The sequence below is a fragment of the Aspergillus aculeatinus genome (assembly GCF_003184765.1).
Source record: "Aspergillus aculeatinus CBS 121060 unplaced genomic scaffold BO66scaffold_9, whole genome shotgun sequence".
NCBI lineage: Eukaryota > Fungi > Ascomycota > Eurotiomycetes > Eurotiales > Aspergillaceae > Aspergillus > Aspergillus aculeatinus.
In genome coordinates this window covers 178,049-206,024 of record NW_020291478.1, presented here as the reverse complement: position 1 = coordinate 206,024, position 27,976 = coordinate 178,049, and the positions used below count along the sequence as shown (strand labels likewise).

The 27,976-nt window shown below is 52.9% G+C and overlaps 11 protein-coding genes across 11 annotated transcripts; 8 read left to right on the top strand and 3 right to left on the bottom strand.

Moving 5' to 3' along the window:
- The first annotated feature begins 218 nt into the window (after positions 1-218).
- BO66DRAFT_426734 (macro domain-containing protein) lies at positions 219-1,817 on the top strand. The gene is made up of 2 exons (XM_025650301.1): positions 219-1,092; positions 1,198-1,817. Exons 1-2 carry the CDS (start codon positions 455-457, stop codon positions 1,646-1,648), a joined length of 1,089 nt encoding a protein of 362 aa, XP_025506727.1. The 5' UTR covers positions 219-454; the 3' UTR covers positions 1,649-1,817.
- Positions 1,818-2,204: 387 nt separating this feature from the next.
- Positions 2,205-3,435, top strand: BO66DRAFT_368208 (putative mitochondrial inner membrane protease subunit Imp2). The gene is made up of 3 exons (XM_025645326.1): positions 2,205-2,336; positions 2,439-2,773; positions 2,898-3,435. Exons 1-3 carry the CDS (start codon positions 2,277-2,279, stop codon positions 3,268-3,270), a joined length of 768 nt encoding a protein of 255 aa, XP_025506726.1. The 5' UTR covers positions 2,205-2,276; the 3' UTR covers positions 3,271-3,435.
- Positions 3,308-6,917, bottom strand: BO66DRAFT_418400 (sporulation-specific 71 family protein). The gene is made up of 3 exons (XM_025649741.1): positions 6,677-6,917; positions 4,074-6,629; positions 3,308-4,021 (listed from the first exon to the last, which is right to left on the bottom strand). Exons 1-3 carry the CDS (start codon positions 6,797-6,799, stop codon positions 3,461-3,463), a joined length of 3,240 nt encoding a protein of 1,079 aa, XP_025506725.1. The 5' UTR covers positions 6,800-6,917; the 3' UTR covers positions 3,308-3,460.
- A 297-nt stretch (positions 6,918-7,214) lies between these two features.
- BO66DRAFT_389475 (GLTP domain-containing protein) lies at positions 7,215-8,569 on the top strand. Its single transcript, XM_025646808.1, has 4 exons — positions 7,215-7,460; positions 7,529-7,587; positions 7,643-7,761; positions 7,891-8,569. Exons 1-4 carry the CDS (start codon positions 7,349-7,351, stop codon positions 8,183-8,185), a joined length of 585 nt encoding a protein of 194 aa, XP_025506724.1. The 5' UTR covers positions 7,215-7,348; the 3' UTR covers positions 8,186-8,569.
- A 367-nt stretch (positions 8,570-8,936) lies between these two features.
- On the bottom strand, positions 8,937-9,194 carry BO66DRAFT_389474 (uncharacterized protein). Its single transcript, XM_025646807.1, has one exon. It carries the CDS (start codon positions 9,179-9,181, stop codon positions 8,945-8,947), a length of 237 nt encoding a protein of 78 aa, XP_025506723.1. The 5' UTR covers positions 9,182-9,194; the 3' UTR covers positions 8,937-8,944.
- Positions 9,195-9,656: 462 nt separating this feature from the next.
- BO66DRAFT_389473 (uncharacterized protein) lies at positions 9,657-10,047 on the bottom strand. Its single transcript, XM_025646806.1, has one exon. The coding sequence runs from the start codon at positions 9,864-9,866 to the stop codon at positions 9,663-9,665; it is 204 nt and encodes a 67-aa protein (XP_025506722.1). The 5' UTR covers positions 9,867-10,047; the 3' UTR covers positions 9,657-9,662.
- A 46-nt stretch (positions 10,048-10,093) lies between these two features.
- BO66DRAFT_389472 (uncharacterized protein) lies at positions 10,094-11,481 on the top strand. The gene is made up of 2 exons (XM_025646805.1): positions 10,094-11,130; positions 11,190-11,481. Exon 1 carries the CDS (start codon positions 10,542-10,544, stop codon positions 11,034-11,036), a length of 495 nt encoding a protein of 164 aa, XP_025506721.1. The 5' UTR covers positions 10,094-10,541; the 3' UTR covers positions 11,037-11,130; positions 11,190-11,481.
- Positions 11,482-12,993: 1,512 nt separating this feature from the next.
- On the top strand, positions 12,994-14,671 carry BO66DRAFT_249985 (putative integral membrane protein). Its single transcript, XM_025642945.1, has 6 exons — positions 12,994-13,280; positions 13,357-13,461; positions 13,518-13,903; positions 13,966-14,030; positions 14,092-14,556; positions 14,649-14,671. Exons 1-5 carry the CDS (start codon positions 13,128-13,130, stop codon positions 14,463-14,465), a joined length of 1,083 nt encoding a protein of 360 aa, XP_025506720.1. The 5' UTR covers positions 12,994-13,127; the 3' UTR covers positions 14,466-14,556; positions 14,649-14,671.
- Positions 14,672-16,806: 2,135 nt separating this feature from the next.
- BO66DRAFT_435798 (fungal specific transcription factor domain-containing protein) lies at positions 16,807-17,328 on the top strand (the record flags this gene model as incomplete). Its single annotated transcript, XM_025650877.1, has 1 exon — positions 16,807-17,328. One exon carries the CDS (start codon positions 16,807-16,809, stop codon positions 17,326-17,328), a length of 522 nt encoding a protein of 173 aa, XP_025506719.1.
- A 1,168-nt stretch (positions 17,329-18,496) lies between these two features.
- Positions 18,497-22,880, top strand: BO66DRAFT_418397 (ion-transporting P-type ATPase SPF1). Its single transcript, XM_025649739.1, has 4 exons — positions 18,497-18,668; positions 18,736-22,030; positions 22,090-22,226; positions 22,286-22,880. Coding segments are annotated over exons 1-4 (3,882 nt in total). The 5' UTR covers positions 18,497-18,666; the 3' UTR covers positions 22,734-22,880.
- A 395-nt stretch (positions 22,881-23,275) lies between these two features.
- On the top strand, positions 23,276-25,713 carry BO66DRAFT_435796 (putative vacuolar segregation protein (Pep7); the record flags this gene model as incomplete). The annotated part of the gene is made up of 5 exons (XM_025650876.1): positions 23,276-23,563; positions 23,673-24,279; positions 24,345-24,719; positions 24,781-25,009; positions 25,071-25,713. 5 exons carry the CDS (start codon positions 23,276-23,278, stop codon positions 25,711-25,713), a joined length of 2,142 nt encoding a protein of 713 aa, XP_025506717.1.
- Between the last annotated feature and the right edge of the window lie 2,263 nt (positions 25,714-27,976).

The following is a 27,976-nucleotide window of genomic DNA, read 5'->3' as shown; positions in this document are numbered from 1 at the left end:
GCTAACCTGAGGCAACCGGGAGCTCTTCCCTTCCACAGTGACCCAAGACATACAGAGCTCTGTTGGTCAATTCCAGCCCACTATGACGTTTGTGACAAGATTCACCTGTGGGTTGGCCCGGCGATAAGATAAGGGTGAATCATGTGTCAATCACGTGTGACAAGCAAGCTTCAAACCCCCCTCCACAACAGCTTACTTGCATCAAAGAACATCTGCTGAGAACACTATCTATCACATACTTTCTTGATCTGATATTTGTTGGGTCAAGGTATTACCAAGCAAAAAACTGTCTCATTCGTGCAGGACTTCTCCCTCATCGAATCAAACTGCGCTGCAAGTGCCCGGCTCCCGCCACCTCTTTGTCCAAACGCGGGGAAGACTTCGTATCACCGCCGTTTGGATAAACAATTCCTGGGAAACAACTACGATCCGAGCTACACGACCGTGCTGCAAGATGGCAGGCCCCCTCATACCTCTCGCCGAGATCCCGACCGTTTCACTCCTGTACAAGCTGAAGCGGTTGGTCCCCGCCGCGTCCCCTCTGGCGCCGCCGTCCAAGGCCTTCAACGACACGATCGCGTTGGTTCGCAATGACATCACAAAGCTGCAGGGGGTCGACTGCATCGTCAACGCCGCAAACGAGAGCCTGCTGGGCGGCGGGGGCGTCGACGGCGTCATCCACCGCGCCGCGGGGCCCGACCTGCTGCGCGAGTGCCGCACCCTGGACGGCTGCGACACCGGCGACGCCAAGATCACCGCCGCATACGAGCTCCCCTGCAAAAGAATCATCCACACCGTCGGTCCTATCTACGAATCCGAGCGCCGGCGCGGGGGCGCCCGGCGGCCCGAGTCGCTGCTCCGCAGCTGCTACCGTCGCAGTCTGGAGGTGGCCGTGGAGAATGACATGAGGAGCATCGCGTTCTCGGCCGTCAGCACGGGCGTATACGGGTACCCGAGTGAAGCCGCCGCCAGGGCGGTGCTGGACGAGACGCGCCAGTTCCTGGAGGCCGCTGGCAATATCGGCAAGCTGGAGCGCATCATCTTCTGCAATTTTGAGCGCAAGGACGAGGTGGCCTATGAGAAGCTCGTGCCGTAAGTCTGGACCATTGGTTTCCCCTTCGCCTTCATCGGAGCTTTTGCTGTTATCGTCGGTACTGTTCGACAAGTGGATACTAACAGTATGCCTTCGTCTGCTAGTTTATTCTTCCCACCCGAGGATCAGGGTGTTCCCAGCAACGGCATCCCCCACGAGCAGAGCGAATCCCAGCCAACAAGCACCGACGGTGAGTCCTTACTGTCATCCGAAGTACTCGCAGCCAAGCTCCCCGACGCGCCCACCATGGAGCCCGGACTGGACGGCCAACCGGAGACCAAGAAGCAGAGGGTTAACGAGACCGCGACCACGCAGCGAGGTAAAAGCTACATCGAGGACTTCTCCATCAAATCGGATGACGACTGGGAGGAGGTGGACAAGTCCGAGGACGGGCGCACGGAGAGATTGGACGATGACCCCGTCGAGGTCGACCGGCCTCCGTCGGCCACTGACGTGCAAAGCGTCCAGTCGAGCGGCATCATCGACATGGATGGCTCACAGTCGTCGTCGGATGGGATTTTGTCCAAGGATAGCCTCATGACCAAGGATTGGTAATTGAGACTGGCGACTATGGATATTCATGCACAAAACTTATGACAAATACGTTACTTTATGATTCGGCTGGCGTCTGGGACTAAATGTTCAGTGGTCGTGTGCGAATGGAGCAATGCAGACCACCCCCATCGACATTGAGATTTCCATCAATTATGATAGCTAATGCAACACTTGTTCTTTGGCGATGCGAGAATTCTTTAACCTGACATTCGTCCTAAATGACGGTATACTTCGTAGAGCAGCTATGGTTCGGGTCGATCCACACCCGGGTCACAGGACAAACGTTCCCGAAACGACCAGTGCAAACACCGCAAACAAGCTTGCGATAATTATCACGATATCACGATCACGATCATCTCCGCGGCTCGCATCGCACAGTCCGATGCGACACACTTTTTCCTCTCTAATTGAGCACCAATTCCTCTTCCACCCTCGCTACACGATCACCTCACACACTTGCCCGCGAAACAATCGGACATCCTCCCACTAGCCAACCTCCCCTACCCCGCGACCGCATCCCCACCTCCATCCTCATTTCCGCACCTCCGCACGCAACCCCAGCTCCAACCCAGCTCCCACCCCAACAAAAAGGGCCTCCTCCCTACCTCCAAACGAATCAGCACTGAATATGCCACCACCAACACCACCAGCACCACCCAATTCGAACCCCAACCGCACAAAACCCCGCGTCGTGGCCCGCGAAGAACTCTCCCGCGCAACCAGTTCAGGCCACCGCCTCGTCCAAGACCTCCAAGACGAACTCCGCGCGCAAGCGCACGCCCACGCCCAGCAACAACAACAACAACAACAAGCCCGCCAACGCCCTCGCATCTCTTTCCTTTCGGCCCTCCGCGCGCGCTACGCAACCCTCCCGCTACCCTTCCGGCGGTCCGTGCGGGTGCTGGGCGCCACGCTCCCGCTCCTCCCGATCGGGCTCTTCTTCTCCGAGCACGTGCTGCAGGTGATGTGGGTGCGCGGGCCCAGCATGACGCCCTACCTGAACGAGGACTACGAGCAGATGCACACGGCCAGCGACATGGTGCTGGTGAACATGTGGGGCGGGGGCGGGTTGTGGCCGTGGGAGCGGAAGCGGCGGCTGGAGAGGGGGATGGTCGTTACGTTTCGGTGAGTCTGCGGCTGTTCTGTTCAACGACCATCTTCAACCAACCCCCCGGGGACCGGGATCCTCGAAGAGGGTAATGGTATGGTGTGGCTAACAGTTCTCCTTTTCCGGCGCCGGTGTGAATAGCTCCCCCGCGAATCCCCGCCACATCGCCATCAAGCGCGTCGTCGGACTGCCCGGGGATCGGATCACGACACGTGAACCCTGTCTGAAGGATGCGCAGGTCGTCCCGTTCAACCATGTGTGGTTGGAGGGCGATGCGCGCGATCCCCGGAAGTCCATGGATAGTAATACCTACGGGCCGGTGAGTTGCAGTCTGATCACGGGCCGGGTGCTGGCGGTGCTGTGGCCCAGGTGGCGGTGGTTGAATTGGGAGGATTGGGAACGCGGGCTTGTGGAGGGCGATACGGAGCGGCGCTTCGGGGAGGGTTATCGCCAGGAGGTGAGGGAGCGTGTGGTTAAGGAGGCGGTGAAGTTGGAACGCCCACAATTGTCGTAGGCTGCTGTTTACTGTAAGCTGGTTGGTGGTGTTCGATGTTGTGTATATTATGTTTGTTTGCATTGAGTATGTACATATTTCCTCCCTTTCGTCCTTCATGTGTGTGTGGTGACTATATAGAAATTAGAGAATAGGCCGATCCTGCGGGTTGGATCGTGGAGCTATACTTCCAAAAACAAGAAAACAATCGCTAAGTCTGCTGTGAGATGATTCGCACATCCTCCGGCCGGTCTTCTTGTAGACGGTCAATCTCGGATGCTATACTCAACACCCACCGGTCTTTCTCCACACGGCTGCGCGCCTTGAAGACGATGGTTCGCCCGTGCACCCCCAGCGTAGACACCTGCTTCAACCGTTGCCGCTTCTCTCCCTTGGTCCCATACTCGCGTGAGCGGAAGTAGTTTCTGCGCAGGGGCTGCCAGATCACGAATGCGATGGCGGTGTCCTCGTCACTACTTGTGTAGACGTCTGTCGCGAGATAAACTCGCGGGAGGGAGTGGTGCCCAGGCCGGTTGCTGTCGAACGTCTGATTTGAGTAGAGCAAGTCTGACTCGGTCAAAAGACCCGAGTATATATAGCAGTCGGCCAGATCGATGGTGGTCTCCAAGCTGTGGTGTATGTGAGGCACTTCGGCGCCGTTGCGCTTCCGCAAGGAGGTGCGAAAGATTAACAACTTTCCGGCCATGAGGACAACATGGCATCGCTTGAAGGTGCTGTGGCGGCGAGGTTTCCGATATAATTGTCCAGACATCTGCAACTCCAGTCAATAATCCGCTTCTCCATTGGGGTGGCGTGCGATGTACCTTGATTGTCCGGCAGCCCGACAGAGCACAGATGTTGTGCAGCAGAGGCGAGGCCTCGGCTTTTTTGACCTCCCACTTTCGAGCGAATTGCCCCATGATCGACTCCATCTCCTCATCGATTCCAAGAAGTTCTTGGTTACGCTGGCGGAGAACCTTGAGCTCCGCTGCATCGGTCGCCAGCCGGACCTTCCAGTATTTCACCAGAGCATCAAGTCGTTTCATCCATTCATTCTTGGTGATCTCATCGTACGCCTGGAACCGAACAACAAGGTCATTGTGCAGGAGCATCTCAAACGTCCTCTCATCATCAAACTGCTTCGTGGCGCCGTCATCTCGGCGCGAATCTGTCGCGTCAGGTTGGAAATCGACGTCGGGCCCATGTTCGAGATTGGGGTCAGCGGGGCAAGCATCACGGTGCACATTGCGGACGTCTTTGACCCGGCTAAGATCAATGAACCCGTCTGCATGCTCAATATTGTGGGCGTTTCTTTGCTGTTGAGCATAAGCCTGCTCGTCGTATTTGGTAATGTGTTCCTTATTGCCACTCGATAACCATGTAATCTCGCCGTCCTGCAACGGGTACGGATCGATATCGTAAGAAAGAGGCGATGCGTCCAAGATCTGCTGCGCTGAGGGCACGGTAGTCTCATCGCGGTCGAGCTTCGGAGGCGCCGGGGGCAGTGACTTGGAGGGTCTGCAGAAAAACAGGTGGTGATCCTGAGTAAAGAAATACAGTCGTTTGAAAAACATCTTATTCAATCGCTGGTGTACACCACGCTGCGATGTGAGACGTACAAGAAAGCCCTCTACTGGTGGGGGCTCATCCTCCTTCTCGTGGTCGTGCTTGACGTACGTCTGATAATGTTGCCTTGGTCGCAGCTCGAGCTCATGGGTCGTATGCATCGCAATTGTGCCGTACATGTTCGCTTCATTGGTACCAAAAATCCATTCCAATCGATCATACCGCTTCCAGGCAAGCCCCATGATCTCAGTCTTGGACCAGCGGTTCAGAACCTCCGCCCATTCGGGGCGGTGTTCCAGCATCTCCAAGCAACCGCGCACGATCGCTGTAGCGACAGAGTTCTCCTTCGTTGCAGCGCGACCCAGAACACCCCCCTTCCCCTTGTTCGAATATATTGCTTCTAATTGTTCGAACGGATTCTTGAAAACAAGAGATACTCCAAGGTCTGGGACATATATCGGGAGTGAAGATGGACGGCGCCTGCCTAGCACCTGGCTCAGGAAAGTGTACCATTCCATAGCATGCGCCGCAGACTTCGGCCGTATAATGAAGATCTTCGTCCCTCGCTTACACGGCCCCCAGATGACAATTGTCTTATCCAGGTGTGAATAAAGATTTACCTTGGTCCGTTTGCGGCCCAGCGGGATATCATACTGCGGTGACACCCGCGTGCCTGCCTTTTGCACCTCGGGTATGACACGAGTCTTGTACATCTGGAGAGAGAATGGCGCATCCGGATTGGAAGACACTCGACACGCCACGAGGTATTCTCGCCACTGATCCACAACCCGATTCTCTGACTTGAGACTGTCGTTCTCTGTATAGTCATCAGGAAGTTTGTCCTGTAGTGTTTCCTCAATCCGGACAAGCATTTTCTCTGCTTTCAGGACCTCTCCTTCCTGGATTTTGCGTCGGTGCGGTCGGTGTCGTGACAAGACTCCCTGTGTCCTCGATATGCGCGAAAAAAGCCGCTGTTGTTTGTCCAAGAGATTGTCATCAAGGTTGTATCTGACCGCCTTTTTGTGCAGTGGGTGAAGAGGATTACTTCTAACTCGCTTGCCCTGCGGGATTGATTGCTCTTCGTCGCTCTCCACCCGAGGCTCATGCTGCTCTAGATCTGCTGGTGTCGACACAGACGGTGCTCTTCCCTTTCCTTTGGATCGCGACGCTGGCCTTAGCAACCCAGTTGTGGATCCATGATCGCTAGCAGGAATCATGGGGCTTGACTGACTCTCGGCATATTGGCTAGGAACCTGTAGCGTTTGCCTGTCTTGTTCCCGCGTGGGTTGCTCCGACTCCATCCTGCTGGGTTCCAAGGATGCATCGCTTGGGCCGCGCTCGTGGGCCGTGTAATAAGCAGAGCCACCGTCTTGTCTTCGAGTAGACGCGCCTTCGTGGTTCGCTGATTCGCTAGAAGTTGATCGGCTTGTGTCTGCAGTAGTCGTCCGCGAAACCTCGTGCCCATTGTCTTCAGAGAGTGTGTAGGGAATAGTCCGTAGGCTCTTTCGCGGGCGGGGCTCACGATCCCTGGTTTCGTCCTCCGATTCTCGTTCTGTTGCTTCGTCTTCAGTGGTATCGGCCAGACCAGCTGACTCTTCTTCGGGAGAGGATTCATAATCATCACTGTCGTACTCCTCGGTGTAACGTGCGACCATGGGATCTGCAGAGAAAGTGACAGTCCTTGAAGAGTATTTACTCAGCCTGAGTCTTGTCCTCCACCACGATTTACGGTGATTCTGCAACCAGCCCTGCGGAATGGGGCCGATGAAGAATCGCCGATTGGTCATGTGTATGTGTTTGGGAGAGGCATGATGCTTTGTTGGGTCAGCAGCTGGGACGTGGATTGTGTGTAAGCACATACCAATTTCTCTGCAGTATGAGAGTCGGGATCCAGCCCGCGATATTTGGAGCCATGATACCCGAGACGAGGATCGGTAGCCATTCCGTCACTGGAATGCTGCTCCGTTGGCGCATGAGAAGTCATGACATCTCCAGTGGAGCTCCCTCGGCGAGATATCTAGGGTGTCCTTGAGGACAAAGGGTGTTTTTAAAATCGGACCAGGAAAGCTGGGGGGAGTTGAGATGCAGATCTGGCATCGGCCAGGAACCGACACTGGGGACAAGTCTTGGCCCGGAGTCGATGACGTCGCTCGTTGGAGGTCTTCCCCTTTCCCAAGTTTATGCCCTGTTGCCTAGCTGCCTTGCTGCCTTAATGCCTGATAGCCCGCTCAGATGTTTGCACGCTCTGTCTCAGGTGAAACCATGGCTGACATAACCACTCAGGGGCGAAGGGACCCGCTTTGTTTATTGGTCTCGACCCTCACCGCTTGCGTGTCCCGCTCCCCTGCGGCGGTGAGTTGTGACAGGCCGCCGTGGGCTGTTGATGAGCTGCCCTCCACCTCCCCTCCACGTTGCCTTATAAAGTCCCCCAACCCCTGATCACTCGACTCACATTCTCTCTATTTACCTCCCTACAATTCACTGTGTTCTTTTGTACTTACAATATACACTCTACCTTTTTACTTTCACAAAAATGGCTACCTGGTTCGACGGCAAGAAGTCCTTCGCGGACGTTCCCATCACCGCCAACGGCATTTCAACTCAGGAATTCCTCGATGCTGCTGAGGCCCTGACCACCTTGTTCGGTATGCAACCGTTATTGGACATGGTACAGCACATCACAGAGCTCTGTATGCTGACATCAAACTTCTAGATCTCATGCAATCCAAGGCTTTCGGCGTTGTCAAGTCTGACCTCACCGGCAACATCAAGGTTCGGATAACCATACCCCGCATTCAGCCATCGCTCAGGTCTAACCCCATCACAGAAAGTCAGGGACAGGTTCCTGGCTGCTCCCGCTGAGTCCCAGACTCTCCAAGAGCTTGTCGTGAACGAGCTCAAGACCGGAAAGCACACCGCCACCGAGGGTCTCCTCTGGCTCGTTAGGTTAGATTTGACTTACCCCTCCCCGTCACTCAGCCCATGACACCTAGCCGCATGTATCGATGCATGATGCATGGTTCTCATCGACACCTTCAATCTCTTCAACACAAAGCTGACATGTTGCTCTCACAGAGGACTTGACTTCACCGCCCAAGCTCTTCGCCACAACATTAACAACGCCTCCACCGAGCTCGCCGACTCCTTCCGCAACGCTTACGGCGGCACCCTCAAGCCCCACCACTCTTTCGTTGTCAAGCCCCTCTTCTCCGCTGCCATGTCCGCCTGCCCCTACCGCAAGGACTTCTACTCTAGACTGGGCGATGATCAGGCTCAGGTGCAGGAGAACCTGAATGTCTATGTTGCGGCCCTTGAGGAGCGGATCAACATCCTGAAGGCATTCATGGAGAGCCCCCAGGCTAAGTGGTAGATATCTTTCGGAAGGCTAGTTGATGTCAGGCACATTCGGCATATGAAGGAAAGCGCAGTTTTGAAATGTACATACATCTATTCGGGAAAGTCTGAGACTTCTTGCATGTTATTTATAGAGAAGATTTGGTCTGCGCAGGTTTGGTCGTATTTGTACTGCCCCCAAACTTGGGGGGATCCTCGTTTTGGAGGTGCTCTTGTATACCTCCATTGAGCAAGTGATCAGGATGATCACCGGAGGACATTGGTATCGGACGATTTGTGAGCTTGCTCCGCCATCATAACCATGAAATTGCTTCGTTCCTGTGGCATGGTACCAACCATCCAAATCATGTTGAATAGCTATGCACATATAAGAACTGGAGTTCCATAATGCAAATCTGTATGGCATGACCGATTGGGTTTCAGACGAAATTGGCGGTGCGAGCGCCATACAGCAAGACGAGATGATTGACAAGTCTCCCCGATTCACCGGAAAATGCGTCGATCCTATTCAATCTTCTGCGACGAGCACAAATATAACCATGACTGGTAAGAGGGAACACAGGCAGGGGCGGAGATTGTACATTGGGTGGAAAAGCGAGGGGGTAGCGTCAAGGATGGATGAACTTCGACTCGAGCAAGGACCCATACCCCGGTCTTGACTCTTGATACTCACTGTGTTCGCTTAGCAGCTGCCCCGAGCACTCTTGGAGGAGGCATCCACTCGCGGAGCTACGTGGGTTCGTAGTTCCAAGATGTTTCCGACTGTAGTATAAGGTCATGCGTGCTTTTCGTGCCTTCCATTTATTCTATCACTGATACCGATCATAGTACCGTCTGCAATTTCAAGATCAGCACTCACAAGCAGATACTGTGGATGATGGCCTGGAAGAGTTCTTCTCCCTGTCAGGCCGAATCCTGAAGCTTTTTCGAGGAGACGGGGATGAATAATCGACGTATTAGAGAAAAGATGTTGGCCATGATGCAGCGAGATACCGATCGGGGAGCGGCTCATTAAAGCCTAGCCGATTTATGAAGGGATCTGAGCAGCGATCGGTCGACTGCTAGTGAACAAGAGCATGACACAGGCCTTGAAGTGTCTCTTTCGAGATTACCGACAGGATTACATCAGCCTATGGTCTCAGAACGATCGCTGAAGGGGGGGGCGGCCTCGTGGATGCTGTCCTTCAGTGACCTCTTCTCAGAATCTACAACAGACGAATCACCTGGCTTGCAGAGACTTATACCTATGCATTTTCTGAGGCTGGTGGTCAGCACAGATATCTTCTTTCAGCAGGCTGTTTTCGATTTGTGCATGAGGGATTCAATTCTCATGACGCTCAGTGCGATTGCGCTTGCTCAGATGTTTGTCTTTGTTCAATAAGCGGCAAGCCTTGTTTGACCTGGGGAGACATGCTAACTTACAGCTCTGGGGCCAACCGGATCGATCTGACGTGCGCTGTGCTCTCTACATACTCTTATGCTACACATTATACTCATGTCTTCGTTTGCTCCTTTCCTATCACGTAATCAGGATCGATGATTGCTAAAGCGTGCCAAAGGTACATGCGATGGTAGATGGAGAGATGGAGTAGTGGAGAGACAGAGACCATAAGCAAGGGTGCAAGGTATAACATGAGCAACCACGCGCAGAGCGGCGATGACTTGGCCAGGAGGCTTCCAGGACCTAGAATAATCATTAAATCGAGACTGCAGCTGCGAGTATCTACGCTCTGGAGCTGCCCATGTGAGGGGGGCTGGACGCGGGATAGAAGCTGGAGGCGCATGCACCAACCTTCCTTGAACTGTCCCCGGATCAGGTCCGTCCTCTGCGCTGCTGTCCCAATTGGGTAATCTAGCATGCCGCCGCGGGCCGCGGGCTAGACTACTGTACTACTAGGTACAGTCTTCGCCAACCTGAAATGCTACTCTCCCTCTCAAAACTCTTGGGAATCTGCAGCGAGATTACTCTTGTGAAAGACTTGGCTGTTATAGTAACTGGCACTCAGCTGGATCTAACCTAGCATGAAACCACCTGTGCTCCCATAGGGCAACAATCGAGCTCTCAGCGCCTTTGGCATCGCCTAGAGCGAGGGGAATTGGAACCCAATGGTAACACGAACCCCTCTACTTCAGGTGGCTATTGCATAGGGCAAAAGTGCCAACTCAGATCCCCGGCCTCTGGTGGTACTCCGTATATGCGTAGCACCGTTGCACGTGTGACAAACCTAAGCGTTGGTGTGAGTTTAGAGAAGGATCTCGCGCACTCTTGGAGCATAGCATTGTATGCTATCAGAGTATAGAGCCCAGATCACTCCACCGGGTGGCTCACAATAGCATTTAAGGCATTGTCTTGACAGTTCAAGCGATGACAGATGAAACGTGCATTCAAGCAACGACCGTTTCAGGAGGTGGGGATCGGCCTAGCCTACCTAGCATGTGACATTGACAGTGACCTCAAGTTTCCATGTCAGATAAGAGGAGGGGAGTACCGACGTTGTACCACCCTGGAAACATGCAGTACCTTGATGTTCTGCTCATCGAGATTTGCTTTCTTTCGATCGGTAAACTGTGGATTAGGATTGACACCCAGGCTTCAGTGCCCGCCTTATTCGAGGGGAGATCCTGGAAGCAGGACAACAGTGCACGCGAGACTTCCCGATGCCGAACACAGTTATCAGCATACGTATAGTGGTACTAATGCAAAGTTGATAGCCGAGCTTATTATGGTTCGTGGACGCCGCTCCCGCCATGTTCCACGGGAGCAGGACCGGAAATGGGTACCCTCCTCCGAATCATCGATTGAAGGGACTGAGAGAAAGGGGGAAATTGTGCACGATGACATGGCTTTCCCTTCTCCCGGCGAATGATGATAGGGTGTTGCGAAGCTCGGCGGCACTAGAGGCTAGCTCAGGTTCTAGGCGAGATGGCGAAGAAATTGTCCCTGGCATCAAGTGCTGACACCTGGCACCTGTCAGACGCGTATACGGAAAAGTCAAATAGAACAGCACTGTGCATCGCACAAGAGAGATTGCCACTGGCCCTGTTGACAATGCGATCGTTTCCATATTGTCCTACTCGGAAAGAAGAGGAGGGTGAAACAAGTGTGACTGCATCTGAGATCCTCAGATGCGATCCTCTTGTTGGATCGGCAGGCTCAAATTAATTGTGGAGTGGTGCTGCCGGCAAGGACTTCAGAAGAGGGGCACGTTGAGACGGTTGGAGACCGTTCGGCAATCGCCCGTCACGAGTCATGGTGGTTTGATTAGTCAAAGTAGCCCGCTCACCCACACAGGAGAATACAGTCCCAAATCATGCTAAAGGATCGAATCAAGGATATGTTGAATCAGGAAACATCCCAGCACAAGTCGGTAGCTTGTCATTCACACATCAATGTCACGGAAGATAGGCTTTCATTTCAGTCCAACTGTGTTGACAGGGAAGAAGATCGAAATGAAACATCCGTCGCATCCGTCAGTGGGGCTGTCTATCTTTACCCTGTGCGAACAAGATCGATCAAACTGGTTTACTTTTCGTCCGGGCGCTGAATCGTGAATTCACTTGCCGAGATTGCGCATCTTGATATGCTTCGATGGACTAGCTATGGAGGTGGCTGGTTGCTGCAAGTACAGTACCTTGGGGCGGCTTGAGAAAGAATATCCTGCAAGATCTATTTCTGGTCAAGGCTGTCCCAGGAGAACGGACAGGACCTTTATTTGCAGTGGATATCTGTTAGTTAGTTGCTGTTCAATTCCATGGATGGTAGAGGATTAGACTTCACTTGCCCTACCCGAGCCTATCGGCCCCCTGTTAAGGAACAGTCTCTATTTACTCCAGAATTATTCTATGTCTGCGATCATAAATACAACCTTACTTCCACAACGTCGTTCCTCACGTTCTTAGGTCCAGGAGCCTGTTATAACATGGCAATCAGGTCTGGATCATCCGCGTGTGTCCCCTGCAGGGTGCGCTTCTTGGTACCCATCTGCATGCATGTCTAGCTGACCTCCACTGGCAAGCTAGTACTCAATGTTCCATCGCACAGCAAGCCGCATATTTACGGCACCAAAGGTTCGAGACACCAATCGTTCGAGCCAATGGTAGACCATAGCCTAGACTCCTAGAAACGTAGACAGTGGAATAGTCTAGCAACTACTGCATGTTGTCTTCAAGTTGTCAGCATTGATGCTACTAGGATCGTTTGTAGTAAGGTGTCCGTGCCTGGAGGAGGTTCCCTTTCTCCCCTCCCCACCTTTGGAAGTAACCCCGTCCAGACTCCAGAGACAGGTGGAGTGATGAACCACCCGAACCAATGCAATGCACCTTGAAGTGGACTACTGACTACATTTTCCTTTCATGGCAAGGTGGATATTCTGAATGCTTAGAGATTGCCCCAGAGCCATCTTTTGGCACTGCTAGACCGGTGCCGATCAGCCTATTTTGGCCATTGCTGAAAGGGCTTCTCATGACTGAACCTCACTCAAGCTTGCCGATGGGTCTTCAGCTTCTGCCAAGTCTATTCCTGGCCCTAGGCACTAGAAATGATGGCATAGAGGGGTCACCTTCGGAGTTCAGAACGTGCCTAGGTAACCCTTCCCCACCCAAGCTGCAGTTGCTGGGATCCATGTGTCACTCTTTCACCCTCAGAGTCGCTTCCTTGCCACTGGGTCCATGCCCCATCACTCTTCACTAAACCTTCCATTCCATGCCTTGTCAGACAGTCCGACCCGGTCCGACTCCTTAGCGTAGAAGCTTCTTCATCTTATGCAGCCAGTCTGCTCCCCTTAAAGTGCTATCGTCCGGCACCTGCAGTGCAATATTTCGTGTGCTGCTACCGCCTCTCTTTCTCTCTCTTTCCTCGCTTCCTTGATGGTTGCTTTTCCGCTTTGAGATGACTATGTCATCGGCTCCTAGATTATTATCCTCAGTCGTGATTGACCTCACCTCACAGACAATTTACAATGGTTGAGTTCAAAGGTCGCAGCGAGCCCATCTTCGTTGTTACCGTGGTCTTCCTCGGACTTTCCTTCATTTCCGTCTGCTTACGATGTTTCGTGAGACTGCGACTGGTGCGCGCATTCGGATGGGACGATGCATTGATGGTTCTAGCCATGGTATGTGGCTAGCTGCTATTGCCATCCTCGTGGCTTTCTTCTTGAATCATGCTAATCATGAGTTGATCCACCATAGGCGCTGGAGATTCTATTTGCCTTATGTGGTATCACCGGGTCAGTGTATGGCATGGGCCAAAAACTCGAGTGGCTTGACCAAGACACGTTAGAAACCGCCTTGTTTGTATGTGATCTAAGAATACCCTTTTCCAAACGGCAAAGTAAGTTAATGTTTTTCAGTGGTGGTGGTTAGGTCAAACAAGCTATGTCGTGACGGTAGTTGTTGCCAAGGTCTCCATTGCATTGACTCTCTTCCGGCTTACCGTCTCACGGATACACAAGATGCTCTTGTGGTTTGTCGTTGCCATCTCGATTGTCGTGGGCCTGGTGTTCTGGTTCATGTTGACTCTAGAATGCCAGCCGGTTTCCTACTTTTGGCGACGTTTTCATTCCACTGGGACCTGCATCTCTATCGACTACCTCATCGATATCGCCTACCTGTATAGTGTAACAGCCATGGTCTGCGACTTGATTCTGGGCTTGTTACCTGCTTTTTTAGTCTGGAACTTGCAAATGAGTACAAGAACCAAGGCTGCGCTGGCAGGGATCCTGAGTATGGGTTGCGTGTGAGTACTCTTGGATAAACCTTCATTGCCTAATAGTCAGCCATGAACTAATCAGCCGATAGAGCCAGCGCAGCTGTGATTGTACGCATACCTTTTCTGCCTACTTACAACGACAAGGAGTTCCTCTGTAAGTTTCGATATCACACCACACGAGAGCCACATAGATTACTTATTAGAATTTTCTTCAGACGCTACAGCGCAGATCTCGATCTGGTCCAATGTCGAGGCTGGCCTTGGCATCACGGCAGGGTGTCTTGTAACCCTGCGTCCTCTCTTTCGCTGGCTTGGTGATGCCAGCTATGGCGCCACACGTAGCAAGAAAACAGGGGGTAGCATACCTCTTTCGAGCTCGATCGGCCATGCAACCCACCCCTCACAGAGCAACGCGACGAAATACTGGCGGCCGGATCTCGATCCGGAAGATTCTCAGGGCGTGGTCACGACTATACAAACCTCGGCTGGGAGCCCGCACAGTAGTCAGGAGGACCTCAACCCGAAGCCTAAGCGCATGAATGGGGTCAATATACACAAGTCTTTTGTGGTGACCTCAGACATTGTATAGGATCTCTCCTGCTACCGGCAGTTTACTTACGATATATTTAATTACCGTTATGATATTTCTGTGTGTCTGCACGACCTCCTGTTAGTACGTAGTAGGTATACCTTACTCGGACAAGCCCTAGTCTTTTACTTTCATAGAATAACAATCAAGCATACAGCCAAGATTACTAAGACAGCTATGTAGGAGAGTGCCTGGGAGTCGGCATGTAAGCTTCCGAAAGCTACTGAGCATATCGATTAGTGCATGTGCTTGCAATCGACGGCCAGTTTGGGGGGCCTAGACTGATGCATATATCCTTCATTCGCACATAAGTGATGTCATGTTTCGTCCGAAAGCTTCTCCAAGGCTTCGCCTTTGCCGGTCTCGAAAAGGTAAAATGCCGATTACCTCAGCAGTTCTTGACGCACTCGGTGAAGTTGATACAAGCAGCTGCCCTGATTGGAGGAGTGGGTTGATTGAACCGATTCAACCTTGAATTGAACCGACTTGCTCCCAACTACCGGAATCAACTAAACAGGTGATAATGTACTAAGGCTTGGGTACTGGGGTCGCTTCCAGTGTGCATTTTGGCTAACGCAAGTCCCTTGGGATCGACTCTCTCTCTCTCTCTCTTTCAACTCGGTCTTGAATTCAAACAAACATAGTATGGGAGCAGATGCTCCAAGACGCTCTAGATGAATCAGGCCTTGAGAGCATTCGTTTAAAGTCTTACTTCCTGAAGGATGCGCCGGGAGGTCATCTCCTGCGCCTTGTTATGTCAGGGTTCCTATCGGGCCTTGGAACGGCGAATTTGATCGGTGGAGACCAACCCCTGTGCAAGCAGAGAATTCTGCCTCAATGTTGTAGCCTGCCTCGGACTTGCCACGGGTATAAGAGTAGGGCTGCTCTTCGGCGTTCAGAAGTCTTGGCGGCATTCTCTCTATCACGGTCTATCATCCAAGCTTGGAATTCCCCCTACGATAGGCAATTGGTCTTCCAACCCGAATGCAAATTAAGAACAACCTATAATTTCATGGCTAGTCCCAGGCCCGACTCAGTTCCGCCACCCCAGGTGTTCTTGGGCGATGCAAGCATAGGCAAAGAACGTATTTCCAGCGGCAATCCCGATCTCGTGGGCTGGGATGGAGATCATGATCCGGTACGCTTCGGCTTCCCGAAAAGAATTGTAGGGGGTTCCTGTTCCTGCGCTAACGGCTTTACAGAATGCTACTCTCGGATGCGCCCCAACAACATGAATTCCGGCTTCAAGGTGGTTTCTCTCGCCTTCGGAGAAAAAGTAGGTAGAACACGGGTTTCACACGCTTGTGATAGATGTCATCGGCAAAAGGTAAGCTATCTACTTAGTACATGATGTCTATCAGCCAAGCCTCATGGTGCATAGATAAAATGCGATGCGGCCCAACCCCGGTGCAATTGGTGCACTCATCAGGACGTCCCCTGTCTATATGATAGGCAACGCAAGAGACGTCGCAATTACATGCGAGTGGATTTCTTATATCAATACCACGGCTTCTTTCAACTGAGGGTCATTGGAGTGATTCATGGGGAGATTCCCTACTTGGCTCCTCAAGTATGCGCTGACGTGACTGTCTTTAGCAGCCACGAGAAAATGCTAGCAGCTCTCAAAACGGTCAGTTCGAATTTCACTTCACAAGCTTGCCCAAGCACAGAGCACGAGCTGTCTCGTTTAATTTCAAGTACCGCAAATATTGAGTGTCACATTAGAACCTCATATCAATGCGTCTGATAATGATGTGGTGGGAGATTCTACCCTACCGCCTAGTAAACCTCGAAATCACTCTCCGGCGCACTTGAGTGGCAAAATCCCTATAACTGAAGGGAGCGCCTCGTTTTCATCATCTTCAGAGACCATACCTGCATTATCGGGCACGCAGGTTAGCCAGCCTTCCAGACAATCATTACCGACCATTGAGTCTTTTGACTCTCCACCCTCGGAGAATGTTGCACAATTTGGCCCCGGTCTGAATCCTGAATCGAGTTGAATCGACCGAACAAGTCTACCTGAGCATGATGTGATCAAATCCCTGGCCGTTGACTTCTACTCTGCGATTTATAGCTCCATATTCCCGATACTAGACCCCGTTCTCTTCGACCAAACTGTATCGTATGCTTATGAGACTGATCCCCGTGGGCGAGGGGCTAGGAAGTCTGCTTGTCTCTGCGTCTGGGCTTTCCTTGCATTCTATTCATGTCAATACATCAATTAGACGCAGGCCATCGGACATCGCCAACTGAACGTTTGTGCGTTTTGCATTATATTGAGACTTCAATGCACATAGGGCAAAAGCCCGACTTAGACCTGCTGCAAACATCAGTCATCATGATTGTCATCTATCTTTTCTCGGGAAAACTTCGAATGGCTGTCATGTGGAGCACTTTCGCCTTTCAAGTAGTACTCCTTCTTGGAGGCCATTCCAAGGCATGCTTCGAGCGCGCGTCGCTCTTCACCAATTCGAGTGAGCTAGGGACTAGGGTAGACGCGCATCTTCGAAACCTTTTCTGGTTGTGCTATCATTTCGATAAAGAACTTTGTCGGCGTACCGAACAGCCACCGTTTCTATCCGAACACAATTGTGACCTGAGTCTTCCTGGAGGCTACAAGGATTATGTTCAATTTACCATGGAAGCAGACATTTACTCACGGCCTCTATTTCCCGGCGATCTCCGGTTGACGGAGATCCGCTCCCGGGCTTATACTGCTTTGTACTCTCGACGAGCCCTCGAAAAAAGTGATGGGGAGATTTTGCAGGCCATCCGAACATTGGATGGTCAGCTGGAAGAATGGCTTATGTCCATCTGGCAAGCACTCGCTGCAAGTCATGGAGTCTCCGGCATAAAGTAGAGCTGGAGGGAGTCAGTACAAGCTTAGAAATTTCTGTGTCTGCCTGTCGTTCATCCTTGCAATTTCTGCTAGCAGTGAAGCAGGTTTTGAAACCTAAGGTCTTCTGGTACGCAATCTGAACAAAGGCCTACCCGTCCGCTGACCATTGGATTCTTATCTCTCGCTGCGTCTTCTAACCTGAGGTCTTCCAGGCTCGTCGTATTCTTACCCATAATCGCTATGCAAACGATTCTCTGGAATATCCAGGCAAATCCAAGCGCACAAACTGCGACGGACGATGTTGTCCTCATGAGTCAGGTCTCGCAGTTCCTTAATGACCTAGCCACACAAGCTGCACGGCAGAATGATGGACACGGATCTGAGGACCGAGCTTGTACCTTCATTGCGGACCTTGAACGCGCGGCACGCCAGTCAGTATTAGAAGTGCCCCAGCCGCTATCAGCCGGTAGAGCTCTGATGTTGCGGTCTGAGTACACCAAACGTGAGCTCGGGAGGACTCTGTGCTCCCTTGGAGGTTGTCCTCCTCAGCAGGCTCATCGGGAGGCTGTTCACCGCGCCCAGCCTTGCTCACTTTAGGTATTTATGGCTACGACTCAGTAGTAGATATATCGTATCGATCTACAGCAACCCGAGCGGTTATCCATGCACGCGACAATCTAGCGTGGGCAACGAATCAAGTCGGCATGTTGTGGTCAAGCCTGAGGATGTATTAAGAGTCTGTTGGTTTGTCTGGCTGCAATCTACTCGTTACAGATCAGGATTGATACATCCAAAGTATAGTAGTGACATTTTTGGGCCGAACATCAGCATGCAGTTATCGATGCCTAGTTAGCGCACATGTTGCATATACCCCGGAAGAGACATATGGAGGATTGAGAAATGTGGTCTATAGCTGCCCTGGGCGGCTCGCAGGGCAATCAGATATACCCCAGCCTGGTACTTTGGACCCTTACCGTTGTACTCGTATGATCGAACTGGTCGCAGAGAGAACAAAGCTGTGTGGAGGTCAATGGATCCAGGATGGGGAATTGCATCATCTCTTATCAGAGCGGCCGGGAAAATCCCAGCTCCGTGCGGGCACGTGGCGGCCAATCGTAACCACCGACGGGGGTTTCCGTACCTCCAGCTTCCGGCGGCGAGGAAATCCCCAAATTTATACCGTTGAGGTGGCTTCTTCGTGCTTTCGTCTTCATCTCTCGTTGCGACAGCGGCTCGACATCAGCAGCCCGGATTCCATGGTTTAGGCGTCTCACCACCTATGCTCATCTACTGAGAGGCCTTTTCCAACTTCCTAAGTTCGCGTCGTTTGACCCGCGTCGTGGTCATCCGAGTGTCATCATGTTAGTTTCGCCTTCTTTGGCCTGCATTTATCCACATTCATCTACTAACACGCATGTCTGACCATAGGGCGAGACTCGTGGATGATCACCAGATCAAATATGCATCGCTTCACAATCCCCTTCCCACACAGCTACACACCTACGTCTGGCCTTTCCTGGTTATCTGGCCGGCGTTTTTCGCTTTCTACCTGTCTCCTGAGCGATACGATGCCTACATCCAAGGCCAGGAATGGACCTTCGTTTTTTCTGGCTCGATCATCACGGCGCAGTCACTCCTTTGGCTGATGACAAAATGGAATATTAATATCCAAACCCTATTTACCGCTACCAAGGCCCGGTCGGTCGATTCTGCCCGTCTTATCAAGGTCATCCCGGCCGCCAACGCTGGCTCCGCTGAGATCTGTCCGCTGGTCGTTGACACTCGTGGTGGAAAGAAGACGATCTCGTTCTTGTTCCAGAAGCGCCGTTTTCTTTTCAATGAAGAGACTAAGTCCTTCGCTCCTCTGTCGTACGTTCTTGATGCAGAGCCCAAGCCTGCACTCAAGTTCTTTCAGCAGAGCCAGGGCTTCACGACCAAGGAAGAAATTGAGCGCGTTCGCCACCACTATGGAGACAACACTTTCGACATCCCCGTTCCCGGTTTCGTTGAGCTCTGGAAGGAGCACGCAGTCGCGCCTTTCTTCGTTTTCCAGATCTTCTGTGTCGGTTTGTGGATGCTGGATGAATACTGGTACTATTCCTTGTTCACGCTTTTCATGCTCGTCATGTTCGAGAGCACGGTTGTCTGGCAACGGCAGAGGACCCTCAGTGAGTTCCGGGGTATGAACATCAAGCCTTACGATGTTTGGGTCTACCGTGAGAAGAAATGGCAGAAGATCACCAGTGACAAGCTCTTGCCCGGTGACCTTATGTCTGTCAACCGCACCAAGGAGGATGGCGGTGTTGCCTGTGATATTCTACTCATCGAGGGCAGCGCCATCGTCAACGAGGCTATGCTTTCTGGGGAGAGCACACCTCTCCTGAAGGAATCAGTTCAGCTCAGGCCCGGAGACGACTTGATTGAGCCTGATGGATTGGACAAGAACGCCTTCGTTCACGGAGGCACTAAGGTTCTGCAGATTACCCATGCAAACACCGCCCCTGAGGATCTCGTCTACAAGAATGATTCGAGCATTCTCCCCACTCCGGATGCTGGCGCGCTCGGTGTCGTCGTTAAGACCGGATTCGAGACCAGCCAGGGTAGTCTCGTGCGCACGATGATCTACTCTACTGAACGCGTCTCTGCCAACAATGCGGAAGCTCTGCTTTTCATTCTGTTCCTTCTCATTTTCGCCATCGCCGCCTCTTGGTACGTCTGGCAGGAGGGTGTTGCGCAGGACCGCAAGAGGTCAAAGCTTCTTCTTGACTGTGTCTTGATTATCACCAGCGTCGTCCCTCCCGAACTACCCATGGAACTTAGTCTTGCCGTCAACACCAGCTTGGCTGCCTTGAGCAAGTTCGCCATCTTCTGCACGGAGCCTTTCCGGATTCCTTTCGCTGGACGCGTCGATGTTGCCTGCTTTGACAAAACCGGCACACTGACCGGTGAAGATCTTGTTGTTGACGGTGTTGCTGGGCTTACTCTTGGTCACGCCGGTGCTAAGGTTGAATCGGACGGCGCGCACACCGAGCTGGCCAAGGGTGGTAACATCGGACTCGACACTACGCTTGTACTCGCCAGTGCTCACGCCCTGGTCAAACTCGATGAGGGTGAAGTGGTTGGTGACCCCATGGAGAAGGCTACTCTGAAGTGGCTCGGTTGGACCCTCGGCAAGAACGATACCTTGACTGGTAAGGCCACGCCTGCCACTGGTCCCGTTGTTCCCGAGTCCGTTCAAGTTGTGAGGCGGTTCCAGTTCTCTTCTGCGCTTAAGCGCCAGAGCACGATTGCTACTGTTGTCCTTGATGATCGCAAGGCCCACAAGAAGGTCAAGTCTACCTTTGTGGGTGTCAAAGGTGCTCCTGAGACTATCCGTACCATGCTTGTTGATACTCCTCCGGGTTACGAAGAGACTTACAAGTACTTCACCCGTAACGGTGCCCGTGTCCTTGCTCTCGCTTACAAGTATCTTTCCCATGAGTCCGAATTTTCTCGCGGACGCATCAACAACTACACCCGTGAGGATGTTGAGTCTGATTTGACCTTTGCCGGCTTCCTCGTCTTGCAGTGCCCTCTTAAGGACGATGCCATCAAGGCGGTCCGCATGCTTAACGAGAGTAGCCATCGTGTTGTTATGATCACCGGTGACAACCCGCTGACTGCCGTCCATGTTGCGCGTCAAGTCGAAATTGTGGACCGTGAGGTTTTGATCCTCGATGCTCCTGAGAATGACAAGTCTGGAACAAAGCTGGTCTGGCGGAGCATTGATGACAAAGTTAACATTGATGTCGATCCTACCCAAGCCCTCGACCGTCGCATCCTGGACACCAAGGACATCTGTGTCACGGGCTACGCTTTGGCTAAGTTCAAGGGACAGAAGGCCTTGCCCGATCTTCTTCGCCACACTTGGGTTTACGCCCGTGTCTCTCCTAAGCAGAAGGAAGATATTCTCCTGGGTCTTAAGGATGCTGGTTACACGACTCTGATGTGTGGTGATGGTACCAACGACGTTGGTGCTCTGAAGCAAGCTCATGTTGGCGTTGCCCTTCTGAACGGTTCCCCTGAGGATCTTCAAAGAATCGCCGACCATTACCGAACTACCAAGATGAAGGAAATCTACGAGAAGCAGGTTGGTATGATGCAACGTTTCAACCAGCCCGCTCCGCCTGTTCCTCTTCAGATCGCCCACTTGTACCCCCCTGGTCCCAGCAACCCCCACTACCAGAAGGCTATCGATCGTGAAGCGCAGCGCAAGGGCGCCGCCAATCCAGGTGCGCAGGCCCAGGCAGAAGCAATTCCGACCATTACCTCGCCTGGCGCCCAAGCCCTACAGCAGTCCAACGCCAATTTGACCCCCGAACAACAGCGGCGGCAACAGGCGGCGGTGTCTGCTGCTGGATTCGCTGACAAGCTCACCACGTCCATGATGGAACAAGAACTCGATGACAACGAACCCCCGACTTTGAAGCTCGGAGACGCCTCGGTCGCTGCTCCGTTCACCAGCAAGCTTGCCAATGTTATCGCTATCCCTAACATTCTTCGTCAGGGACGCTGCACCCTTGTTGCGACCATCCAGATGTACAAGATTCTCGCCTTGAACTGCTTGATCAGTGCATACAGTTTGAGTGTCATTTACCTGGACGGCATCAAGTTTGGTGACGGTCAAGTCACCATCAGCGGTATGCTGATGAGTGTCTGCTTCCTTTCCATCTCCCGGGCGAAGGTTAGTCACTTTTGATGCATACAACCCTTTATCTTTGCTTTACTAACTCCTGGAAATAGTCTGTGGAAGGCTTGTCCAAGGAACGTCCGCAACCGAACATCTTCAACGTCTACATCATCGGCTCTGTGCTTGGTCAATTTGCTATTCACATTGTTACCTTGATCTATCTGTCGAACTACGTCTACTCAATCGAACCGTGAGTTACTCCATTTATTACGAACAACAAGGTTGCAGAGAAATGCTAATTAGTAATAGGAGACAATCCGATATTGATCTAGAGGGAGAGTTCGAGCCGTCGCTTCTTAACAGCGCCATCTACCTGCTTCAGCTCATCCAGCAGATTTCGACCTTCTCGATCAACTACCAGGGCCGTCCCTTCAGAGAGTCGATTCGTGAGAACAAGGCGATGTATTGGGGGCTGGTAGCTGCCTCTGGGGTCGCTTTCTCCTGCGCCACGGAGTTCGTTCCGGAACTGAACGAGAAGCTGCGCCTTGTTCCCTTCAGCACTGAGTTCAAGGCTACTCTGACTGTTTTGATGGTCTTCGACTACGCTGGATGCTGGATCATTGAGAACGTGCTCAAGCGACTGTTCAGTGACTTCCGGCCGAAGGATATCGCTATTCGCCGGCCGGATCAGCTCCAGCGTGAGGCGGAGCGCAAGCGCCTGGAGGCGTTGGAGCAGCAGACAGAGACAAAGGCATGAGGAGGCTTGGAAACAATTTAGGGTGTTGCGTGCATTAGAGAGACCTCTATGATTATGTCCTGTCTAGATATATACTATTATGCTGATTAGTGAGTAGGGCCCTTATGGTCGGCCATAGGAATGTGTTCATAGAACAAATGAAGTCATAGAAGAATTTTGCGTGGATTATGGATTGACGTAGTGATTGAGACACTTGCTTAATGAGTAAGTGTAAAACTCAATGGAATGTGACAGATTGGATCATTCTTCAGTTGTGTATAACCTATGAATTTGTGCCTCAGGTATGCAAGCCGGCCGGCGAACGATAAGCCAGTTTCCGGCTCCGTCTGTCACCTTCCCCCCCTTTGAAGCTCCACCTTCGGGCAAGGCTGCCGCTGGACTGACGCTCTCTCCCTCTCACAACCGTCCCCCCTCCCCATTCACCCACCCCCCTTTTGGCGACAACTCACTTCTCCTTCTTTTACTGCTCCTTCTTGTTCCTCTCCTTTTCCTTCGCTCCACGTGGGCTTCCGTCTCTCATGCGCTCATAGTCTCCAGCCAAAATGTCCCGGAGGACGCTGGGTGGAGGTCGTGTTCTAGGCCCCGCGAACGCTCGTTCTCCATCCGCTGCTGCGATCCCGTCTCCGCAACTGAACCATCCAAGGAACCTTGTCTTATCGCCCTCCGCCAGCAGTCTTTCCCTCAGTTCCCAGGCGTCCACTTCTCAATTCTCGTCCGAAGCCCAAGATCTGACCTCGCGCATCTCCCTCGAAAATGCCTCCGCCGCGATACCTGCCGCTCCGGCGGCTGCCGGAGCTCAGCTGGTCTGTCCGATTTGCAGTGAAGAGATGGTATGGCAGCGATGCTTCCCCTTCCCCTTCCCCTTCCCCTTCCCCCCATCGAGTGCCGGCAGACTGACCAGATTTTGGAATCTTAGGTGACACTACTACAATTGAACAGGTACTTCAACGCTCGCTACCTTCGTTGATCGGCGCCACACAGCTAATCCCAATTTCCCTCCTGCTCTCCGCTAGACACATCGATGACGTACACCAAAACCTGGAAGATGATCGGCAAGACGAAGTCAAAGATTGGTTCAAGACGCAGATGGACAAAGCGAAGCGGTTCCAACCTCTTGCGGTGTTGAACCAGAAACTCAAGGGGCTCGACGTGTTCGAATCGAACGAGAACCTCCAGCTGCCCTTCGCGGGGCCGAGTCGCGCGTCGTCGTCCGGCCCGACCGCATCAACCCATTCACATGCGAATCATCTGCCGCCACCGCCGCCGTCGTCGGAGAGACCGCTCGATCCAGATAATATCATTACGAAGGAACATTGGCAGGGTCGGACCCTGTACGACTCGTGCTTGGAACCGTCGTGCGGGAAGCGGCTGAACACGACGAATGGCTGCGTCAACTGTCGCAAGTGCGGGAAGCTGTTCTGCGAGGAGCATACGATGTATCAGATGAAGCTGTCGAGATCGGCGCAGCATGAGCCGGTCCGGGGTCTGTGGTGTCGGGTTTGTGAGACTTGTTACAAGTCCAGGGAGGGGTATAACGATCATACTGGTAATCTTCGACTCCTGGTGGTAATGGGAGCGGGAATTTCGGTAGGCTGACTGGGTTGGAAATAGGCTTGACGCGAGACCGGATGGATGAATTCAAGGCTGTCCGGAAACATACGGTCGACAAGGCGCTGCTGGAGGTTTCGCGTCTGGAGAAACGTCTGACGCGACTCACACAATTGTTGGCGAGCTTGCCGGTGGATCAGATCCAATCGAACGCCAACAAACTGTGGTCGCTTTCGTGGCAGGGCGACCAGCGGAAAGCTCTGGAGCAGACTATCGTCAGCTGGCAGGACGATGCAAGCGTCCTCCGCTGTCCCTTTTGCCAGCAGGAATTCTCCAGCTACTCTTTCCGCAGACATCATTGCAGAACTTGCGGACGGGTTGTATGCGGTGATCCTGCAACGGCCTGTTCCACCGAGGTTCCTCTGAGTATATCGTCCCGTACGTTGCCATTGTGATCCGTCATTGGGGAATACTAGCTTACAGAGATTGATGTCGGCAGAGTCGGCAGTCGCTACCACACCCGCGGAGAAGTCAGATCGCGCCGGCGTGATCAATGTAGATGTCAGGCTATGCAAGGACTGTCGTTCGACCTTGTTCGATCGACGCGATTTTGAGGCCGAACTCCTCCGGAAACCCCCAGCTGTGAGGGCTTATGAGAACCTCACACAGTTCGAGAGAGGCATTCGGCTCTTGTTACCGAAGTTTCAGAAGCTCCTAACAACTTTGCAGTATGTACACTATAGCAGTTTGCGCTGGTCTTAGAAGGGAGTCATTAACTTTTGTGGGTAGAGATCCTCGACGACCGCCCTCATCAGCACAGATCGCGGAAGCTTCCAAGGTCCGTAAACGACTCACGGACTCGTTCGCCCAGTATGATGTCGCGGCCAGACGGATCCGGGATATGCCGACGGAGTCGCCCACACAACAGCGCCTGCAGAAGGCCATCTATCAGCAGGCAAGCAATTTCCTGCATCTACATATGTTGCCGTTGAAGACGCTTCCCAAGCTGCTCAAACATGCCACTCCCAATGGAAATGGACGACTGCCTGGCTCCAGTAGTACCCCCGGGAGTCCGAGTCAAGGGCCCATCGGCAGCCCTCGACGTCCCGAGTCCGCTCTGGCGTCCATCAAATATGGTAGCATCGCAGCTAGCGCCAGCACGAGCAGCCTCGCCAGTGACACGAGCAGCGCTGTCTCCGCGCTGGAGGCGGAGGAGAAAGCCCTCCGGGAGCGGCTGATGGTGCTCGAGGAACAGAAGTTCTTCGTGTCGGAGATGATCGCCGACGCGAATCGACGCCGCAAGTTCGATGAGGTCAGCAGTCTGGCGATGAATGTCGAGGATCTCACGCGGGAGATAGACCGGGTCAACGGGATGCTTGATGGATTAGACTTCGAGGGTGTCTACACCGGCAATCGTCAGCCGGGTAGTTGATGCTGGTGTGCTATACTCCATTGGTTGCCGTTTTTTTCCTTTCGATTCTTTACTACAATTGAATTCAAGCCCAGTGCAGGCACGGCGTTGTGGGTCATTGTCAGTTTCTGCGTTGAAGTTGCATAGCATGGGCGTTTTGTATGTATGTATGTATGAAGTGTTATGCATGCGTGGTTGGATGACGAACGGGGAGTCCCATCGAATTGAATGATTGGATTGTTCATTGAGTGGAGTACAGCGTAGTCTAGGTATTCTACTCCGTATTGCGTGCAAGGTTGGGAAGACTCGGAGCAGCTTTGCAAGGGAGCAGCAGCCGCTGCATGGCATGGCATGGCAGTTGCAGCGACATTTGCCTTTTTTGACATGTCCTCCCCCTCCTTTCCCCTCATCCCGACATTCTCTCGAATTTGGAACCCTATGTTCTGCTCGGAAGTAGTAATCAATTAATCACCCGCCCTCCTATCCCTCCTCCCACCAAAGCAATCCATCCAATTCAGCAATCACCACCCCAATCTCTGTCTCTGGGAAAGTACCCGCTGCACCATAGCACTGCACTGCACAGTACTGTACTTACAGTACGTGCCCTAATAAGAAAATCAAGCACGCCACACGGAGCCCCCCGGACCCGAGGACCCCCCATCCCTTCCCCAATCCCCAATCCGCAATCCGATGTCCAACGGCAACCACACCCGCCCAAATCCCAACCCAAGCTAAACTACCTTAGTACTCATAGCACGGCAACCAGCCCCCGGATCAAACCCATGATCCATGCTCGAGCTCGACTTCTTCCAGGGAGGCAATTCGAGGGGAATCGCGTAGCACGAACCACACCCCCAAAAGTTCCAACCAGTGATTAGGGCACACGTGGCCTGGCAGATTGCGGGTCTATTGCTTGCTTGCTGTATCGTACTGTACACTTCACTGCTGCTGCTGCTGCTGCTGCTGCGTGCAGGCATTGGAGAAGATAGCGGGGTTGGCCATGGTGTTCTTTCTCCTGTCTTGTCGGGCAGGGAAGCGAATTCCCCATGAGGCTAAATGTGGTCTCTAGCCGGGGGGTGTGGGTTGGTTGGTGAAGTGAAGGGTTGGGGCTGGGTTGGGGTTGGGTTGCGTGGGTTGCGTAGGGCAGGGTAGGGTAGCCGGGGTGGGTTGGTGACCACGTTCTGTCCTTCTTTTCCTTCTTTTCTTCTTTTTTTCCCTTGGGTCTTCTTTCTTCTTCACTTGTTTCATTATTATTTTTGAGAGTACATGCTTGATGTTCCATGCTTATTGTTACTGATCAATTGGATCCCGATCTGGATTCAGTGAGTTAGTTATACATTCCGTATATAAGCGAGTTCGTACTCGACTTCGATCCGCGAGACTTGTGACTCGGGACGCATCGCGTTGGCTGGTGGGGTTGTTTGGCTGTGCTGCTGCTGCTGCTACTGCTACTACTGCACTGTCGCTGCTGGCTGCGACTCGCTGCCTTATATTGTCGGTGGTGCTGTGCTGTGCTGTGCTTGGAGAGGGGTGAGGGTGTGTGAGGTGTACTGTACACCCATCCATCAACATCATCTGCGGGGCTGCGGCTTGGGCTTGGGCTTGGGCTTGAGAGCGTGAGCAAGCGTGTTGGGGAGGAAGGAAAGGCGTTGCAGGTGGTTTTGCCATCAATGCTTGCTCTTGCCCCCTTCTTCTGTTCACGAGATTGTGAAGCTCGCTATCCGGAGTTGATCCGGGGCACTTACTAATAGCAACAGCTCAGCTGTGTGGGGTGAGGGTTGTAGTCTGTGGTCACTTGCCCACTTGCTTGTGCCTACGTCCGGTTGGGTCAAGCGCTACTCTTGTTGTTGGGGTGCCTCGCCTCTTTTCTTGCCTCCTCTTGTTGTGATCTCGACTACTTTGCGTTCTGACTCAGGTCTGTCTACGGGGTATACATCGCACGGTGTTACATACTACGACTATCCTAAAGCCACACTACGCTCTACACCCTAACATACACCCCAACAAGCAAAAATGGCCGACCCCCCGCCCCCCAAAGACAAACTCGAAGTCGCCCTCTTCCTCGCCGCCACGCAAGGCTACGACACCATCGTCACCCTCCTGCTGGGCACCCCAGGCGTCAAACTCGAGAGCCGCGACGAGCTCGGCCGCACCCCGTTCTTCTGGGCCGCCGCGCACGGCCACGACAAGGTCCTGCAACTCCTGCTGGGCACGGGGGCTGTCGACCCCAATGTGCGCGAGACGGCCCGCGGCGGGCTGTCGGCGCTGAGCGCCGCGGTCGAGG

Coding starts and splice junctions, on each gene's coding strand:
- BO66DRAFT_426734 (XM_025650301.1), top strand. CDS start 455: ATGGCAGGCCCCCTCATACCTCTCGCCGAGATCCCGACCGTTTCACTC. Junction 1,093..1,197: donor GCCTATGAGAAGCTCGTGCC/GTAAGTCTGGAC, acceptor TTCGTCTGCTAG/TTTATTCTTCCCACCCGAGG.
- BO66DRAFT_368208 (XM_025645326.1), top strand. CDS start 2,277: ATGCCACCACCAACACCACCAGCACCACCCAATTCGAACCCCAACCGC. Junction 2,337..2,438: donor CCAACCGCACAAAACCCCGC/GTCGTGGCCCGC, acceptor GCCCACGCCCAG/CAACAACAACAACAACAACA. Junction 2,774..2,897: donor GGGATGGTCGTTACGTTTCG/GTGAGTCTGCGG, acceptor CGGTGTGAATAG/CTCCCCCGCGAATCCCCGCC.
- BO66DRAFT_418400 (XM_025649741.1), bottom strand. CDS start 6,799: ATGACTTCTCATGCGCCAACGGAGCAGCATTCCAGTGACGGAATGGCT. Junction 6,630..6,676: donor CTCATACTGCAGAGAAATTG/GTATGTGCTTAC, acceptor GACCCAACAAAG/CATCATGCCTCTCCCAAACA. Junction 4,022..4,073: donor CGGGCTGCCGGACAATCAAG/GTACATCGCACG, acceptor CTGGAGTTGCAG/ATGTCTGGACAATTATATCG.
- BO66DRAFT_389475 (XM_025646808.1), top strand. CDS start 7,349: ATGGCTACCTGGTTCGACGGCAAGAAGTCCTTCGCGGACGTTCCCATC. Junction 7,461..7,528: donor GGCCCTGACCACCTTGTTCG/GTATGCAACCGT, acceptor TCAAACTTCTAG/ATCTCATGCAATCCAAGGCT. Junction 7,588..7,642: donor ACCTCACCGGCAACATCAAG/GTTCGGATAACC, acceptor ACCCCATCACAG/AAAGTCAGGGACAGGTTCCT.
- BO66DRAFT_389474 (XM_025646807.1), bottom strand. CDS start 9,181: ATGAGCCGCTCCCCGATCGGTATCTCGCTGCATCATGGCCAACATCTT.
- BO66DRAFT_389473 (XM_025646806.1), bottom strand. CDS start 9,866: ATGATTATTCTAGGTCCTGGAAGCCTCCTGGCCAAGTCATCGCCGCTC.
- BO66DRAFT_389472 (XM_025646805.1), top strand. CDS start 10,542: ATGAAACGTGCATTCAAGCAACGACCGTTTCAGGAGGTGGGGATCGGC.
- BO66DRAFT_249985 (XM_025642945.1), top strand. CDS start 13,128: ATGGTTGAGTTCAAAGGTCGCAGCGAGCCCATCTTCGTTGTTACCGTG. Junction 13,462..13,517: donor CGTTAGAAACCGCCTTGTTT/GTATGTGATCTA, acceptor AATGTTTTTCAG/TGGTGGTGGTTAGGTCAAAC. Junction 13,904..13,965: donor ATCCTGAGTATGGGTTGCGT/GTGAGTACTCTT, acceptor ATCAGCCGATAG/AGCCAGCGCAGCTGTGATTG.
- BO66DRAFT_418397 (XM_025649739.1), top strand. Junction 22,031..22,089: donor TTTCCATCTCCCGGGCGAAG/GTTAGTCACTTT, acceptor TCCTGGAAATAG/TCTGTGGAAGGCTTGTCCAA. Junction 22,227..22,285: donor TACGTCTACTCAATCGAACC/GTGAGTTACTCC, acceptor AATTAGTAATAG/GAGACAATCCGATATTGATC.